The sequence below is a fragment of the Urocampus carinirostris genome, chromosome 7, assembly GCF_059441175.1.
Source record: "Urocampus carinirostris isolate Australia breed hairy pipefish chromosome 7, RoL_Ucar_1.0, whole genome shotgun sequence".
Lineage (NCBI taxonomy): Eukaryota > Metazoa > Chordata > Actinopteri > Syngnathiformes > Syngnathidae > Urocampus > Urocampus carinirostris.
The window spans coordinates 11731698-11750079 of NC_142355.1; the positions used below are offsets into that span (position 1 = coordinate 11731698).

The window sequence follows — 18382 nt, forward strand, 5'->3', positions numbered from 1 at the left end:
TTAAATTACAAAGACGAGCAATTCCAATTTAGTGAATAATTTCTCGTTTTGGCAATAATTCGATAATCACTTTACCTGCACCAATGTCAAATGACTAACAGTAACATCAATCACCCTATTTTCTGGACCCGAAAACCCCAAATTGTCGAGAAATCTGAAAGTGCGCCTCCTGTACCAGAAAATGAATGAATGAATGAATGAAAACTTTATTCGAATATCAAAATAAAAAACAGAACGAAAACAATAATAACAAAATAACGTTACATAATATGTTCGAAAAGGGGTAGTAAGAAGCAAATGCTTATATTACCTAACCCTTCATCTTCCCTATTAAACACACCAATTATATAACAACAATTGTAATACTATTTATAACAACAGTTTTGATATAAGAATAGCAACAATAACACAAAGTTATCTCGTCTTGTAAATTGTTCCAAAGTTTGACTCCACACACAGAGACACACATACTTTTCCTGTTGGTTCTCACCTTTGGAATCATGAATTCACTACAGCCCCTTAAGTTATAATTTCCCTCTTTCCGAATGAATAATTTACGGATGTTTTCTGGTACTATGTTTTTGTTGACCTTAAATAGCAGTTGTGCCGTGAAACTTTTTACTAAATCATCTAATTTTAATCATTTGGACTGCAGGAATAAAAGATGAGTATGTTCTCGATATCCCAACCCGTGTATAGTTCAAATTGCACGTATTTGGAAAATACGGTGGATAAAACTGGAAATGCATGGTTTCAAGTATATGATATCGCATATGGTAACTGTTCTGCCTTTGGGAAACTTATAAAGTTCTTCGAAAGCCCTCTTGTGGTTAACTTGTTATTTGTTTGGTGCCAAAATACATTTTAAAGGTGAAACCAGATGTCATTATGTTATTTTATGTTCTATGGAATAAATTATTACAATTTAAATGTATTTATTTGTATTCAGGCCTAGCTCCTAGCTCTGTCATGATTGCTGATGTGACTCAGCTGTGCCCACTCATTTGGCGCCACCCGCCGCGGGTTCTGATTGGTTTTCTGTCACTATTTGAACTCGGACCTGTCGGTCCCCGGTTGCCGGGCTGTCTGTGAACCTGTTTTTACAAGGCAAGCCTTTTTTAGACCCTGACTTCCGCCTGTACCATTTTTGCTCCCGTGTCTACGGCTACGAGCCATTTTGATCCCGACCACGTCTGCTCTTCCGTCCCGACTTACGACCCGTTTTTGATCTCGACCATGTCTGCTCTCCCGTCCTGGCTTGCGACCCGTTTCCGACCACGTTTTTGCTCTTCTATATTTATTTATTTATTTATTTATTTATTTATGTATTTATTTATTTTTTATTTTTTTATTTTTTATTATATATACTCACATATGAGCCTACTACATATACAGTAAGGGACCCCCTAAAACTGCTTCAAAATAGCTGCATACTAAAAGAAATTCCAAATATTAAGAAAGTGTGTACCTAAACGTCAATAATTATTTATTATGTTGTTAATAAACACTCGCTAAATTTAAAAAAAAATGACCATGCTGTTTTGTGCATTATGCCTCGAGAGCGTTGTACCTCGCGCATCAAGTGTTATAAACGTCATGACGAGGCGAAACATGAACATGAATTCTAGGCGGAGACATTAAAACGCGCTGTGTCCAGGTACAGCAAAAACCTTCGAGCAGCGCTTCAATGGGAGACACTTGTACATTATTTTGGTATCTTGCAATCCTTCTTCAACTTGATCGCAGTTTTCACTATCTTCCACTTTTCCTTCCCCTTATCACTAATTTTCTCAGGACTCATTATTATGCTAAGTGAAGGATTTTATATTTTATACATTTTACTATAAAGGATTTTATACAAGTTACATTTATTGAATGCAATGAAGATTTTTCACAGAGAAGAAGTTCAATGACAGGTCGCGCCGTACCAAGTGCGGAGTATTTTGGTTGGGGAATTTTGATAACAGGATGCTGACGAAGGACGTCAGACATTGTTTTTATAAGCGCTCTGCTGATATGAGTATTTTAGACATCGCGACGCCCTTCGGCAGGGAGGTGGTGAAGCTGGCCCCTGGCGGGCCCATGGGAGGAGTCGGCACGCCCATGGCAGGTGCCAGCACGCCCATGGGAGGAGCCTTCACGCCGGCTTGTGAAAAGACGTGGGCAGAAGAAGATCGGAGATCGAGGGAGAACGAGAGAGACACTAATTCGGCTAAATCGGCTCATTTGATGGAGTTCACTTCGTTAAATACTTTGAGAAAATAAATCTGCCCCAGTGTGGAAATGCTGGTCTCTTGTTTATTTTTCCATAAAGAAACGAGCATGCATTGCTAGGTGAATGTAAGTTGTGTTTGTGTTAATGGAGTCAGATAACTAATTAGAACAATTTGGTAAACGCTATATTTTTTATAATAAATTCCTAACATAAGAAAGGGGAAATTAAACCAACAAAATCCAGACGAAATGAGATATGTTCCCTCTCAAATGCGCTGATTGACTAAACAGGAAGAAGAGATCGAGCAGAGCATTATCGCCATCTACTGATAAGGAGTTTAATCGACCCTTCGATTTTTCTTCTCCTTAGCATTATTTTACCATGGCAAAGGCCTAGAACCCACCGAAAACTGGTCCGCAACCAACTTTGGGTACGGACCCACCAATCGGTTAACACTGCACTAGACCACCAGTGATATAGATAACATAGAAAAAGGCATTCAATTTTATGTTAATTATCACTCTTTCTATTCATGGTTTTAGAGACGAACGTTAGAAAATGGAGAAAAAAAAAAGTCATCTTGAAAGATAGAAACAAAGATGGGGGGAAAAACTTTGAATCCGATTTAAAAGGACATTAAAGCAATAAAATCGTTTTGGCGGCATTGTGTTCATAGTTTAGATTGGCAATGAATGATTTTCATCATGGCTGCATGTATTCATGTACTCAACATTTTTGATTAAATTGAGAAAAATTGAAACAAAATTTCGTACCATTTTTTCTTCAGAAAACAGGACATGTAAACACGTGTAAAATACGATAACTTTGTATCTCAAAGTGCTTTTTTCATTCAGGAAGCATACCATAGCTGGGGACCAATGCTTTGTAGGAGGGTTCAGCCAGGCCTCCGCTAATGAAACCAAAATTGGAGCCCCCGTGGAACATGTAGAGGTTTACAGACATCCCACGTCTCAGAATCTCTCTCACCGTGGACACCATATCTAAGAAAGAATTTGGAATATCAATAGAGGCCATTCCATTCATCAATGTATTTTGTCATTACTCAAAATTCAGGCATCGCAGTATTAGAGAATGTAGCAACATCTCACACAGTTGGAAATTAACACTATCCTGTACTATGAGTTCTGTTTCTCTGTAAGTTCACTCTCTATTGCTCAACCTTACCTTATTTGTTCCTAGTTTAGTTTCCCTCCTCACATCAGTTGTCACTTCTCTTGATTTTCCTCCTATTACGACACTCCCTCTTTCCTTTATCAGTACTCCAACCCCTTGGTTCCTTGCTACTTTGTGCCTTTCTCGTCACGTTTCAAGCATCCCTGTCATAGCGCCTCCCACCGCTGGATGGAAGCTTGGAATGTCGACTTCGCTGCTTGGATTCCCTCATCCCTGAACCTTTCGCCTGTCTGTTTGGTAACGTTTGTTTGCCTCTGGTGTTCTGGATACTGTTGCTTCACTGCTTGTATGTGATGAACCCTGTTCTAAGAACAGACAACCAGTGTGCCAGGGGACTGATTTCCCAAGGTGCACATTAAAATTTGAGTCTTTCAGAACAGCTTGTACTGACCCCCTGCGTTGGAAACTTTGAAGTACATGCCCGTCTGCACGACTGTTTTAAAACACTCTATCCCTCCTTTAAAAAATTAAAATGTCACGGACCAGGAACGGAGACGGGACCCAATTGCGTTCGTTTTACTCAGCTTTATTTAGAAGGAGGAAAGGACTTGCATCCATGATCAGATGATCGTCCGGTTTTGACCTGTTTCCGTTCCACGTTTTGCGACCTACTCTCCCGCCCCGGACATCGACTTACCCGCTAAGCTGTGCCTTCCGTCTACCCGTCACAGAGCTGCCATTCCGCCCGAAGAGGCTGACGACCAACAAGCGCCGACGTCCCAAGCCAGCTCCTACAACTCTTTCAAATAAAAACTCTTTTGAAACTAACGCTATTGGATCCGAGAGTCCGTTCTGGTTCATGACAAGGAGTGGCTTTGATCAGATCTTTGTCCACACATCAAGGAAGCCCCCACGTCCTTGTCTGTTGCGTCCTTTTTCTGGCGAATGAGTGTGTGCAGGCCACCACATACGACGTATACATGCTGGGTAAAGCATTGTGGAAATAGTCACGAAATATGGACAAATAGTAATAACAGAGCTAATTCCTTCCCAAAAAAGATGAAGAAGTCCCATCATCGTCATCTCAAAGAGGGATGACGTTTCGTGCACATCTGCAGAAACGCGGTCACTCGATGAAACACAGTTGCCATGGTAACCTTAAGTTCACACATCAGTTCAGTGTTCTGGCAATAAAATGTTTGTTTTGCAGGCAAAGTACCCTTGGGTTTTATGGAAGGCATTATTTGGACTTTGTAGGTATCACAAATGCCTATATAGCTATAGAGCCAAGTTTCCCGTAAGCCTTGAAAATGAGTCAAAATGGCAAATATTGGCTGGCTTCCTATTTAAGAAAAACGTTTGGCATTGAATAAGATAATCAATTTATGATTTCACTAACATTGGTATCTGGTACTGTGACTAAAAATATTCTGATAATGCGTAATCCGTCTAAATTCCAAGTATCCTGGTGGTTAGGATTCGGCATTCTTACCGTCACTATCCGTTGTTATGCAATTGCGGGCAGCCATAAAAATTGACTGATCGATAATCACACAAATATGGTAATTGACCTGTATCTGTATAGAAGGTGCACTGTATTATAAGGCGCATGTTCATTTCTAGTTTGTTTTTTCGGGTGCGCCTTATAGTCCAGAAACTATTTTTCAAGCTTTAGAGTGTGTATGAAAAAATGCCCTAATATACCCTCTGGTGGGAGGACATGATGGAGGTCGCCCCATACGTCATAGCAGCCTGTCCAATAATCCATAACCACGATTGGTCGATTTGGCTGAAAATGAGAAAAGAAAACGAATAAATGAAGAGACTGCTACAAACCACGCGGAAACAAAAGCGAACCACCTGAATAATGTTCAGATCTTGAATATCTCTCTGATTCAGTTTCTGCAACTTCAGTGATCTCAGGACTGCAGAAAGCCAAAATAAAGAAATGAAGAGTTTTTGTAAGAGGTTGCGTTGCGCGTAAAACACAATAGTGTATGTACCTCCATCGACACCGCCTGCCTTTAGTGTGTTGCGATTGTCCGACGTCAGTAGGAGCTCATTGATGCCTCTGGACTGTAGAGCCTGTAGGGATATAGAATAGAATAGAATAGAATAGACCTTCATTATCATTGTTGCAAAATGGGTTGAACATATTGTGACAACGAAATTGGACGTGGCACTCCAGTTTCACATTTTACTGAGAGAGAAGAAAAAAAAAGATAAAAGATAATTTTACATCTGTATGAGGTAGTGTGTTTGCAAGAGTTTCAGTTTTTTGTGCAGTGTGTGTTAAGGGTGGTGATGGCTCTGGGGAAGAAACTGTCTCTGAGTCTGTTTGTTTTTGTTTTGTGTGACCTGCAGCGTATGCCGGAAGGCAGAAGGTCAAAGAGGTGGTGGCCGGGGCGAGAAGAGTCCTTGATGATGTTTTTTGCTCTGCTGAGGTAGCGAGAACAGCCAATGTCCTCCAGACTGGGTAGAGAGCAACCAATGATTCTCTGGGCTGTGTTGATGACCCTCTGAAGTGTTTTCCTGTCTGCTGCCGTGCACCCAGCATGCCACACATGCAGTATATCAGAATGCTCTCCACTGTGGCTCTGTAGTTTTGGATGATTTTTCCTGAGCACTCTCAGGAAGTTGAGTCGCTGCTGGGCCTTCCCTACCACCGCTCTGGTGTTAGCAGACCAGGAGAGATAATCGGAGATGTGCACACCAAGGAATTTGAAAGAGTGGACTCTCTCTACACCAGACCTGGGCACTCCGGTCCTGGAGGGCCATACGTCCTGCCAGATTTTGAAGTTTGCTCTTCTTTAACTCAGGTGATACAAATTATAACCTCGTTAGCAAGCTAGCAAGTGCTCGTTAACGATACTGGTGATTGGAATCACCTGTTTTGGATCAGAGAAACCTCAAAAATCATGCAGAACATACGGCCCTCCAGGACCGGAGTGCCCAGGTCTGCTCTACACAGTCTCTGTTTATAATGAGTGGTGCTGGGTTCATGCCTCTCCTCCTGAAGTCCAGTATGAGTTCTTTTGTTTTTGGGGTGTTCAGTATAAGGTGGTTTTTCGGACACCACGTTGTCAGTGTCTCCACCTCATCCCTGTACGCCACCTCGTCCCCTTCAGAGATGAGGCCGACCAAACTGGTATCGTCGGCGTACTTAACAATTGTGTTTGTGAGGTGAGCAGTCGGAGGTGTAGAGGGTGAAAAGCAGGGGGCTAAGTACACATCCTTGGGTGGAGCCAGTGCTCAGTGTTAGGGTGGGAGAGATGTGGTTGCAGAGTTTCACAGACTGTGGGCAGTTTGAAACGAAGTCCATTATCCAGTGGCAGATGGAGGAAGAGAGTCCTAGGTGAGAGAGTTTCTCCAACAAGATCTCCGGGATAATGGTATTGAAGGCTGAGCTGAGGTCCAGAAAGAGCATTCTGACGTAGCTCCCCCGGTGGTCCAGGTGACTCAGCGCGGTGTGAAATCAATCTCAACCAAAATACGTTCACGTAACAGTAAACTTATACATTGTCCAAGTATTTTATACGTTTTTTTTGGATCATTTCAAATCATGTACGGCAGGGGTCTCCAACCTTTTTCAGGCGTCGAACTTTGTTCCTAATTAGCACAAAGGGCACCTAGTTTGATATAAAATTCTAAAATAGCAACTTATCTAGATGGTTTGCTAAACAGCTAAAAAGGTAGCTTGATAGTTAGCTAGATAGGTCAACAGATAAAAAACTAAAAGGGAGCTAAATGGCTATCCATCTAAATAGTCAAATGGAAACTTTAAAACAAAGCGAGATAGCTAGCTAAAAAAGAGGCAAAACTTTAGCTTGATAACTGCAAAAAAAGGTCCAATATTAGCTAGAAAGCGTGAAAAAAAAATGCAAGAAGCTAGCTAGATAGCTAGCTATACAGCTAGAATGGTTGGAAGATAGCTAGCTACGAAACTAAAAAGCTAGCCAGATAGCTAACAAAAACAAATGCACCTTTTTTGCTCATTGCTTCAGAAAACCCATAAATTGGAATTTAGTTTGTTGTATTTCCTGTAAAACAAATTCATAAAATAAAAATTAAAAAATAATTTGTTTAATACACAAATAAATTCCAATTCTACTATCTTAACCAATTGCTTAGAAATAATGATCAATACTCGAATACATTTTTTGTCCATGAAGCCCATGAACTAACATTAATTTATTAAAATTTCTAAAATAACATGTTATTACTATGTTTTTACTATGTTATTACCATGTTAATGTTTAAAAATAGGGTTTAATATGCGGGTGAGCAAATTGCAGAAAAGATACGTGGGCACCTTAACGGTTCTTATAGGGAACCAGGTTGGAGACCCTTGTTGGAGGGGAATTTTTTTTTTTTTAACTTGATCTCGTTTTTCCCATTTTGGCGCTATTCCAGATCGTCTTGGTCACTGGTAGCAGACGACAACGTGTGCGTGTGCATCTACATAGCACTTTTCAAGTCAATGAAGACCCCCCAAAGCGCTTTACAATGTGCTTCACACTTACCCATTCACACACACACTCACACACCAATAGCGGCCATGCAGCCATGCATGGCGCCGACCTGCTTATCGGGGATTCAGTGTCTTGCCCAAGGAGACTTCGACATATAACACGGAGGAGACGGGAATCGAACCTGCGATCTATTTGACCGATAGGTGTTGCTCTGAGAGGAAAATTAAAGCAACTTTTTGCAAGCCTTTGGAAACATCTTGGTGAGACTACTGTGCTAATCATTATTATTTCTCGATCCCTCCAAGTCTTTTTCTGTTCTTCTTCTCTATTTTTCTCCCCTTTTCCCTCATTCTTCTCTGTCTTTTTCTTTCTCTTTTCTTTTTCTCTCATTCTCTTTCTCTCTCCCTCTCTCTCTCTTTGTCTTCCTCCTTATCCCCGTCCTTTCTTTCACTTTTTCGCTTTCTTTCTTTCTCTTCCTTTCACACGCTTTCTTTCACTCACTCTTTCTTTCTTGCTCTTTCTCTCTCTCATTTTGTTTTTCATTTTTCTCTCTCTTGCTCTCTCGCTCTCATTTTTGCTGCTTTCTCTTCCTCTTTAATCTGCTTCAAGCTCTCTTTCTGTTTTTTTTTTCCTCAGCTTTTTTTTTTCTTTCTTTCTTTCTTTCATTCTTTCTTTCTGTTTTTCCAGTGAATGGTGTAAATGTAACCTTTGAGACATTTTATGATTAAGGGCTATGCCGTGCTGCACATTGTTTTATATCCACGCTCTATTGTTTACACAATGAGAATAATTTTACCTTCATATTTCATAAGTATGCAGTATGCACAAATGCATTTACAGTATCTGCCTGTTCTGTCGAACAGATATCAAATATTTTTTTAAAAAGAACCAGGGAGCCACTAAGGATCGCTTAAGACCCCAATGTGACTTCTGAGCAAGTTAAGCAGGTGGAGAGGTCCAATTTTGTTGGCGATAAAAAGCATCTTCCTTTGATTAGCCAATCAGAATGCTGAACACAAAAGCAGTGAACCAGCGAGTGTGAGGTTTCTCTGTATTGTCACACAAACACCACTGCCCGTCATTGCCGAGGTCCGGCTCATCTCCGAAGAGCGTGATGACGCTGTACACCGAAAAACAACGGCGACCAGATGATGAAGGTGCTGTATTTGAGTTGGATAAGGAGGTTCCTCCTGCTACTTGTAACCATGGAACCAGTACTACTTTTTTCAAGTGTGGGATCAAACCCCTGCCCCAAAAAACAGCTTGAGTGTTTTATTACCTCTTTGACAAAAAGCATGTAAGTATCATCCTTAGCAAAGGAGCCGTACTCGTTCTCAACCTGGACAGCAATGATTGGACCACCTTTCTTAAACTGTAAAAATCAAAAACATCGGATGAAGGTAACAGAAATGAATCAGATCTGAAAACACTCAATAATATAAGGCCACCTGCAATGGAACAATTTTTGGTACAAGTTTGTCAAAAAATACGTTGACAGCCTCGGTGAATCCGGGGTATGTGCTTCTCACTCTCATGTTGTCATCTTGAAGAAGCCAACTACGGAAAAACAGAGAAAAAGCAAAAAAAAAAACATGAATATAAAAACAGCAAGGTCATAGCAACTCCACCATTTTGGACAAATCTACTCGACAGAAACGTGAAAGAAAACCAAAGGGGCAAATGCCAAGTCAATGGGCCAAGTCAACATCAAGGATTTTTACATTTGATTATAAGGGATTTTGTTCGATCCAATAAAAAATTATATTTAATGCAAAAGATATTCACTGGCTGGGCTGTGGGGCAGGTCAATGCGACCTAGACAAAGATCTGTCACAATCACCCGGATCGGGAACACCTTTGCTCAGGATTTGGCGCCAACAGCCAGGACAGCTGATTGGCGCACCCTGTCCATATAAATCCTCAGCTTCCAGAAACAAGCTGTCTGATTGTACTACGCGACCTGTTGCCGTCTGCTCAGAAAGCTCGTACTTCCGACTCTTTGCCTGCCTCCTGTTTTCTTCTACTTGATCTCTGTTGCCGACCCGTTTCCCAATTTGCCTACGACCTGCCCTGCCCGTTTGACTCCTGATCTCTCTTCGGAACACGACAACGCCCTTCTTCTCCAGCCCCGACCAACAACACGACGATTACGCCTGTCCACGACCATTCCCGCCAAGCCCCCACCCGCCTGTTAAGCTTCGTCAATCCGTCAAACAACGGATCGAAGAATCACGCCTTGTCATTCCTTCCTTCCAATAAAAACCAAGAAACGAGTGCAAGTGATCTCCGTCTTCCTTCCGCCTGACAGGATCATGTTGTTTGCAGGAAAAACAGCAGGAACTGGGACAAGGGCTGACATGGTAATCAGCGCTTCCCCGACGCAAGAGGAGCCGCCGTGACGCAGGAACGCTCGGGGTCCATACAAAGAGGAGAGGTGGAGCCCACGTGGGGAGTCTCTGCCCCCCCCCCATGGGCGGGGCCGGCGCGCCATTGTGCGGGGAGAAGATGGCCAATGAGAAGAAAGTTAAAGCTGGTTGCAGACACACATAGCAAATCAGAGAAGGGTGGGATGTCTTTTGATAATGGCGTGGCGACTCCTCCCATGGGCGTGCCAAGGAAGCCCCCCCTGGGCTTCACCATCTCGTCGAAGAGCGTCGCGATGTATGGAATACTCAAAACAACACAGAGCGTTTCTACGTCATCAGGGATGTGCGTCTGGATGTGCTGATTATCTTATCAGCCCTTCGTCCCGTTCCCGCCGTTCCTGTAAACAACATTTTCTACTAAGGTGCCCTGACCTCGCACCACAGCCCAGGTAGTGAATATCTTTTCCATTAAATGTAATTTGTAATCGATCGCATAAAATCCTTTATAGTCAAATGTATAAAATCTTTCGTTTGACTGAAATACATTTTTAGCACATTATTTATCGAACATTAAATGAACTTTCATTTTGTTTTCACAAATTGGACACCTTGAACTTTAACTGCTATATATGTAACTTACCCTATTTAGGTGGATTTTGAACAGAAAGTGTTTTTTAATGTCTTTTAAGCAAAATATGTAAAAATACAGTATTTATGTGCAGTATATATAATATAAAAACAAATTTCTTTCCATCCATTTATATGTGTAACGGGTGTAATAATAACTTTTGTTTTATTGAAATTCCTGCTGAAATATGTGTATAGTTTTTGGTAAGTGTCCTGCAATGATGATTCCAACAGTGCCATCTGCTGGTATGGGGTGGGGTTTGGTTTTGGCTTCTGACATGTGACCGGGTGGCGGGGTTTGTTGGCACTCTTCAGAGGGAACTGCTACTGGTAAGACACATCTTTTGGTGCTCCATAAAAGAAGTTAATTTTAAACATTATAACCCCAGCTGACAAATCTCTCAACATGCACAGTAATGTGATTGATATTGTCAAGCTGTTTAGATTTATTTTCGTTTTGTTTCTGTTTTACTAAAATGTAATTCCCCTTGTAGAGATCAAAGAGATCAAAGCCAGCAGAAAAGCTAATGTTGTGACTCATTCATTTGCAGGTAAATTGTACCCGTTTTTATACTCATTATTGTTTATATTTCTATTTTCTCATATACATTAAAAAGGATGATGTTGGTTCAAATTCAGACTAAAGAAAAATATGTTGAATTCATTGTAAACGTTAAAAATCCACTATACGATCTCTTGTTAAAAGTATCTTGTTAAAATGGATGTAAAAATGTATTGTGATATTCTAAAATCTATTTTATGTAAATTGAAAAGAAAGCTCTTTGATATGCTTTGTTGGACAGTCTTCAGAGAGAACTGCTACTGAGATCAAAGAGATCAAAGCCAGCAGAAAAGCTAATGTTGTGACTCATTCATTTGCAGTAACTGTAATAAAAACCTCATCATCCAGTCCAGCGTGAATGTGGATCTTTGGTGGGACAAGTACACCGCGGTTACATATGTAAATATTATTCAAAAGTGTTTGACCTTGGCAGCCCCCCAAGGTCCAGCTCTGAGGAAACGTAAGGCCCTGGACGTAAAATCACCCACAAGCCCAGGTCGGCGGCAAGATTTATATATGCTCTGGAAAAGAAGAAAATACAATGAATGTGCAAAACAGAATGCAAATACTGTATCGCCGCAACAACTGACGTTTGGTATTTGTGAATAGGGTAACAACAGGATCAGGCGGTGCTGTGACATCCTCCATTTTCTGTGCCACTGCTGTGTTTCCCAATGGCTTGGGGAGATGCTGTTGTTGTGGAAATGCTTTTGGTTGCCATGTCAGGTGCCACAACCCACTTGGGTTTAGGTAAGGGAACCTGAGTATTCCCATCGTGCATGTCGTAAAAATGGTGCTATGATGAGCTTGAATTTCATTGACTAAACTCATACCTGTGATTAAGTTCTAACTTTATTTCATACGTTTTTTGATTATGACATATTGTGTACGGCATATAACCATTTTTGAACTGGAAAAGAACATTTAAAAAAACTCATTTTCTTGTTTTTTTTTGGGTAAATCACTAATATTGTCTCGGGTATTTATTTTTTGCGCGTATTGAACAAAGTTCTGCTCTGCCTTCTTCATTAATGCTGACAGAGGGAGTTTTTAATCTCATCTCATCTCATTAGCCGTACCGCTTATCCTCATTAGGGTCGCGGGGGGGCTGGAGCCCATCCCAGCCATCTCCGGGCAGTGGGCAGGGGACACCCTGATCTGGTTGCCAGCCAATCGCAGGGCAAGTTTTTAATTTATTTTTTTATTTTTTTGTATTTATTTATTCAGCCAGTATAAACCATAAACATGATATACACAGGGTTGGGTAGGGTTACTTTAACTGGATTACTTTCATTTACTTTTGAATTACTCCGATACCAAATATGCTAGAAAAAGACAAAAGAAACTAAATATGAATACAATGATGACTCACAACACGCGGTAAGCTTTCTCTCCTGGCTTTGATCTCCGGCAAAACGAACATAAAATGCGACAGAAACAAAATGAAAATAAATCATTTTTGCCGTTCGATGTATTCCGTTACTCCCCAAGCCTGCACAAAATTTAGTCATTTTATTCATATTTAGTTTCTTTTGTCTTTTATTAGCATATTTGGTATTGGATCGCGATGATGGACATTCTAAGCGTCTCAACGCACCGTGTATGCATGAGGGCCACAGGTGGGAAAACTAGGGCTCGCGGGCCACATACGTCCTATAGTGCATTTTCATCCAGACTGCTAATTTGTCACTTACCCGGACAGGAAACAGGGATGGAGAACCCAATCGCATAACATACTCACAGTTTATGAGGGAGAGGAGGAATGCGCGCACACTCGATCCAGGGATCGATGGTCGCGGAAGTGGATTGAAATCCGAACAAAAGAGTTGTCAAAATCAAACAGATCAGGCCAAAAATAAAATAGGATCATCTCATCAGCTGCACCGCTTATCCTCAGTAGGGTCGCGGGGATGCTGGAGCCCATCCCAGCAATCATCAGGCAGTGGGCAGGGGACACCCTAGACTGGTTGCCAGCCAATCGCAGGGCACACGGGGACAGACAACTCATTCGCTCATTCACACCTAGGGACAATTTGGACCGGCCAATTCACCTGAAATGCATGTTTTTGGAATGTGGGAGGAAACCGGAGTGCCCGGAGGAAACCCACGCAAGCACGGGGAGAACATACAAACTCCGCACAGTAAGGCCGGGAGCTGGATTTGAACCCACATAGGAGGTTCCCACGACCTCAGAACTGTGCCGCACACGCGCTAACCACTGTGCCGCCGTGCTGCCCCTTAGAATAGGATCAAACACAGGCAAATTCACAGAACTGGGCATTTTACACAGAGTTTAACAGGAGTCTTGAAGACGCTCTGACAACTACCGGCTCAAAGGACAAGTACTCCCAAGGAGCAATCTGTCAACGCGTTTCAGCCGGTGTCCATGGGCAAGGCCAATTGGGCGCCGTGGCAACCGTGACAGAACCTGGCGCCACACGGCTGGGACCAATTGGGCGCCATGGCAACTGTGACAAATTTAAAATGTTAAAAATATATGTAGAAACAATACATACACAATTGGTGCTTACGATCATTTCAGGGAGTCTATTTAACGGTAATTAAAGGATTAAGTCATCCAAATCTTACACTAAATCCAGCTGTGTGCGAAAGTTGAAGACCGTTCTCTGGGGCTGATGCAGACTCCATGGTACGTATCTATATGGGCACAAAAAGCCCTGCTCAACTTTAATCTGTGACTCTGAAACCATGGGTAAATAAACATTCTTACGTGGTGAGGGTGTTCATCCCACAAGCTTTCATTTTCATGAGACGGTCCCTCCAATAAGCCCTGGGCACCCGGAAATAGTGGATGGAACCTCCAAGCATACGGAATGGCTCGCCGTCCAAAGTCAATTGGGAAGAGTTGGCGCTCAGTCCCACTTTTCGTGTTATTCTCTGTCCTCTCGGCATGCTGAAGAAGAATCGCATACTTCGTTTAAGTAGGCACACAATTGTGCATTGTGCTTCAATAGTAATGAGATGATGAGAACATGCAGGCGGGCTCCCTGCACAGTGAACAGTATCGGGCACTGAAAAACGATAAATGGTTACAGTTACTACTTACCTTATTTAAAACGTTACTCATTTATCAGCTAGATTAATACTCTGAAAGCAAATATGTAGTTACAGTGTTCATTTTACCTGTGAAAAGTGATGGGTCCCGGGGACTCGCATGCTCAAAAATCTATGGGTCCCAAATTTAGTGTGCTCCATGCCCTTACAAACTGTCGTATTTTCCCTTACAAAATACAAAAACATGTTTATTTATGTAGTTTAACATGTTATATTGTACATGTGTTTCGTTATATCATATATATTGTTAATGAACATTTTGTTGTGAGACACTGAGTTGCTCGACATGAATGAGGTTTATTATTAAAAAAAGTTCAAAATGAAGTAGCTTGTAGAAGGAAAAAATAGATGCAAATATGATTAAATACATTTTCTTATTCAAATTATGAATTCATTTTCTGCATTCAATTATTGTTGGTAATATACTGATTACAGGGATAACCACAAACCTGTCTTTTTTCATTTTCTCCTCTTATACTTCCTTTTTTTCTTAACTTCTTTATACAACATAATCATTCGTAATATAATGCATCAAAGCAAGTGAGCCGTTTGAGAGCCGGCTCTCTTTAATGAGTTGAGCCGAAAGAGCCGGTTCTCTAAAAAGAAACGGACTTTCACTGCACAACTCGAACTGGAGATCGGCGTGCAGACGAAAACTCGAACCGCGAGACCAAAACAACAATGGCGGGTCAGCCTGACGAAAAGTTTGGAGTGCGGTAAATCTTTGTTAAAAAATGATAATGACAATTTCGTGTCAAAAAAGTTACGTCCCGGGGACGCACGTTGATTTGACACGATGCTTTCCCAGCAAAAATAATGCGTCTAGGACGCAGGGACGCGGGCAAACGAGAACACTGTAGTTATCATTTTTTTCATCTCCAAACAGAAGAGCAGCTTCAGCGGCAGACTGCTGTCACAGTCAAGTTCCACGGACAGATTGAGGAGATCATTTCTTCCTCATGCCATGAGGCTCTTTAACTCCACCCGGGGGAGTAAAACCCCACATTAAACCACACCCCCACATTGCATATTACCCTGTTTTTATTACAGTGTGTATTTTATGTAGCACTATTTAAATACTCTATATCAACACATTACATTGGGTATGTATGTATTATATTCCTTTTCCTTTATTATTGTTTTATTTTCAACACAAGGATACTGCTGGAAGTGTGAATTTCCCTACGGGGATGAATAAAGTATCTATCTATCTATCTATCTATCTATCTATCTATCTATCTATCTATCTATCTATCTATCTATCTATCTATCTATCTATCTATCAAAATACCGTACATACTCACCTAGAAGCAAACCCCCTTAAAATGATTTAAAATAGCCAATTGTGTACAACAACCTGGGGAAGCAGTTTAACCTTCATATTTGCCAACCAACACTTCGCCAAGACACTCCATATCCATTTTGTCTCTGGGCTTCAAACCAATTATTTTCTCTAATTGTGGGTACTGCCCAAGATGTTTTCTTTTTTTCTCCAGGCATGGTGTATTTAAAAATATTATTAAAAATTTGTTGGTAAATGGTTTGCATTTTATACAGCGCTTTTCAAGTCAATGAAGACCTCCCAAAGCGCTTTACAATGTGGTTCACACTTACCCATTCACACACACACTCACACACCAATAGCGGCCATGCAGCCAGGCAAGGCGCCAACCTGCTTATTGGGGGCATTAGGGATTCAGTGTCTTGCCCAAGGACACAGTTGGTAGACATAACCAGTAACGTCAAGTTCAATTAGTCAGAAGATAACTTACCCCAGGTATCTGTAGGTGATGACAACAGCAACAGAAAGACAAATGAGCGCACATTTTCTTTTCTGCAAATTCCTTATCCGAAAGACAATCATTGATGAGAAGCACTTCTACGATTGGGAATGAACTGCAGCGAAGTGCGAGGGAACACATCACCGGCTCAACTCAAACCGAGCACCGCCTTGAGGGCGTGAAAATAGAGTTTATAAGCGACCCAAGCGGATGCTTAGCGCCCCGCGACCACTAGAGGTCCTCAGAGAGCGGTTAACCTTTTGGGAGCCGACTTGTCGCCAATGTCACTTTCGTGTGTCTACAACAAAAAAACTTCAGAAATACTACAAAGCACAACAAAACTAAATCTCAAAATATAGTGCTTAAAACAGGGACCTCATATATTATTTTTCTTTCATTTGGAAAAGGAAAAATAGAATAGAAATACTAGAAAAATATTACCACAGAATGACTACTAAAACACAACTACAGTAATATTGAAAAATACTGAAGAAATATGACAAAAACAATACTATGTGAACACTTAAAAAAAAACATTACTAAAATACTGCTTTGGAAATACATTAAAAATACTTATTCAAAAATACTTTTAAAAAGTACCACTTCATACTACTATAATACAAAACACTACAAGAAGAATATTACAACAGAAATACTACGATAGAAGTATTACAACAGGATACTGCTAAAATACAACTAGAGCGATACTACAAAAATTCTACTATGGAAATAGGACAAAAATACTACAAAAATAAAACTACAGTAATACTTTGCCACAGAAATACGACAGATGTACATCAAAAATTCTACAATAGAAATACTACAAAAATATTACCCCAGAATAACTACAAAAAAACAACTACAGTCATATAAAAAAATACTGAAGAAATATGACAAAAACAATACTATGTGAACACTTCAAAAAATATAAAAATATTACTAAAATACTGCTTTGGAAATACATTAAAAATACTACTAGAGCAATACTAAAAAATTCTACTATGGATATACGACAAAAAATAAAACTAATAAAAATAAAACTACAGTAACACTTTACAAAAGAAATACTACAGATGTACATCAAAAATTCTACCATAGAAATACTACAAAATGCAACAGAAATAGTACAAAAATACGAACAAATAATATTTTTACAAAACACAGAACTCATTAAAATACTGTCATACTACAAAAATAACACAGACATACAATTAGAAATCTACAATCGTACTACAAAAAAGTACTACAGAATTACTAAGAATTGACTACTATTGAAAACATAACAAGAAAACTACTGCATAAAAAATGGGAATGGATGGGCTCTAGCACCCACGCAACCCTACTGAGGATAAGCGGTGCTGATAATGGATGGATGGATGGGAAATACAGCATTTTTTTTAGAACCGGCTCTCTCGGCCCACTAAAAAGAACTGATTCTTTCGGCTCCCAAGGGGCTCATTCTATTGTTTTGTTGTTTCCATCCATATATGACCAATTATTCTGTAAAAGTAGGCACTTTCTTTAAAAAGAAGGGGGGTGGGAACTGTGTTGGGTAATTTAAAAGACAGAGAGAAGACAAAATAAAAAAACAGGGGATGAAAAATATATTAAAAAGAAAGATGTCACGGTTGCCATGGCGCCCAATTGGCCCGGCCCGTGTGGCGCCAGCTGCGGCCTGTTGACAGATTGGCTTCCCTTCTATTTAAGTTCAGTGCTCACACTCACCTTCAGTCCGTCAACGAATCTCTGCCCAGCAAGACGTGGGTTCTGACTCTGTCCAGTTTCCTGTTAGTGTTTTCTGTCCGGTATTGTTCCCGTCTATTTAGTCCTGTTTAATATCGGTCTCCAATTTCGTTCCCGTCTAGTTTGTCCAGTTTAATTTTGATATCCAGTTTTGTTATCAATCCTTTCAATCCAGTTCTGTCCGGTATCGACATCATCTGTCTGGTATCGGCTTGTGTAGCCGGTATCGATCTCGTTGGTCTCTTGCTTTCTGTTGTTCCACGCCAGACTTCTGTCTTTATTCTTTCGCCCAGCAATCGCCGAATCACTGGCGTTTTGTGTTAACGTGCACGACTGCCCCATTTCCCTTAAAATGAAAGCTTATGTGAGAAACATCACGCATTTGGGTTCTCCTTCCATTGTGGTTG

General features: G+C 40.7%; 1 protein-coding gene across 1 annotated transcript in view; it reads right to left on the reverse strand.

Moving 5' to 3' along the window:
• LOC148362345 (beta-galactosidase-1-like protein 2) overlaps window positions 1-16315 on the reverse strand; it is a 33538-nt gene extending 17223 nt beyond the window's left edge. The window contains exons 1-10 of the mRNA XM_088339233.1: window positions 16224-16315; window positions 14108-14290; window positions 13966-14034; window positions 11802-11897; window positions 9270-9378; window positions 9101-9193; window positions 5353-5434; window positions 5210-5274; window positions 5054-5138; window positions 3079-3216 (exon numbers count right to left, since the gene is read on the reverse strand). Of these exons, the coding sequence (XP_088195359.1) occupies window positions 3079-3216; window positions 5054-5138; window positions 5210-5274; window positions 5353-5434; window positions 9101-9193; window positions 9270-9378; window positions 11802-11897; window positions 13966-14034; window positions 14108-14290; window positions 16224-16315 (1012 nt within the window). The remainder of the gene's footprint in view (window positions 1-3078; window positions 3217-5053; window positions 5139-5209; window positions 5275-5352; window positions 5435-9100; window positions 9194-9269; window positions 9379-11801; window positions 11898-13965; window positions 14035-14107; window positions 14291-16223) is intronic.
• Window positions 16316-18382: the final 2067 nt, after the last annotated feature.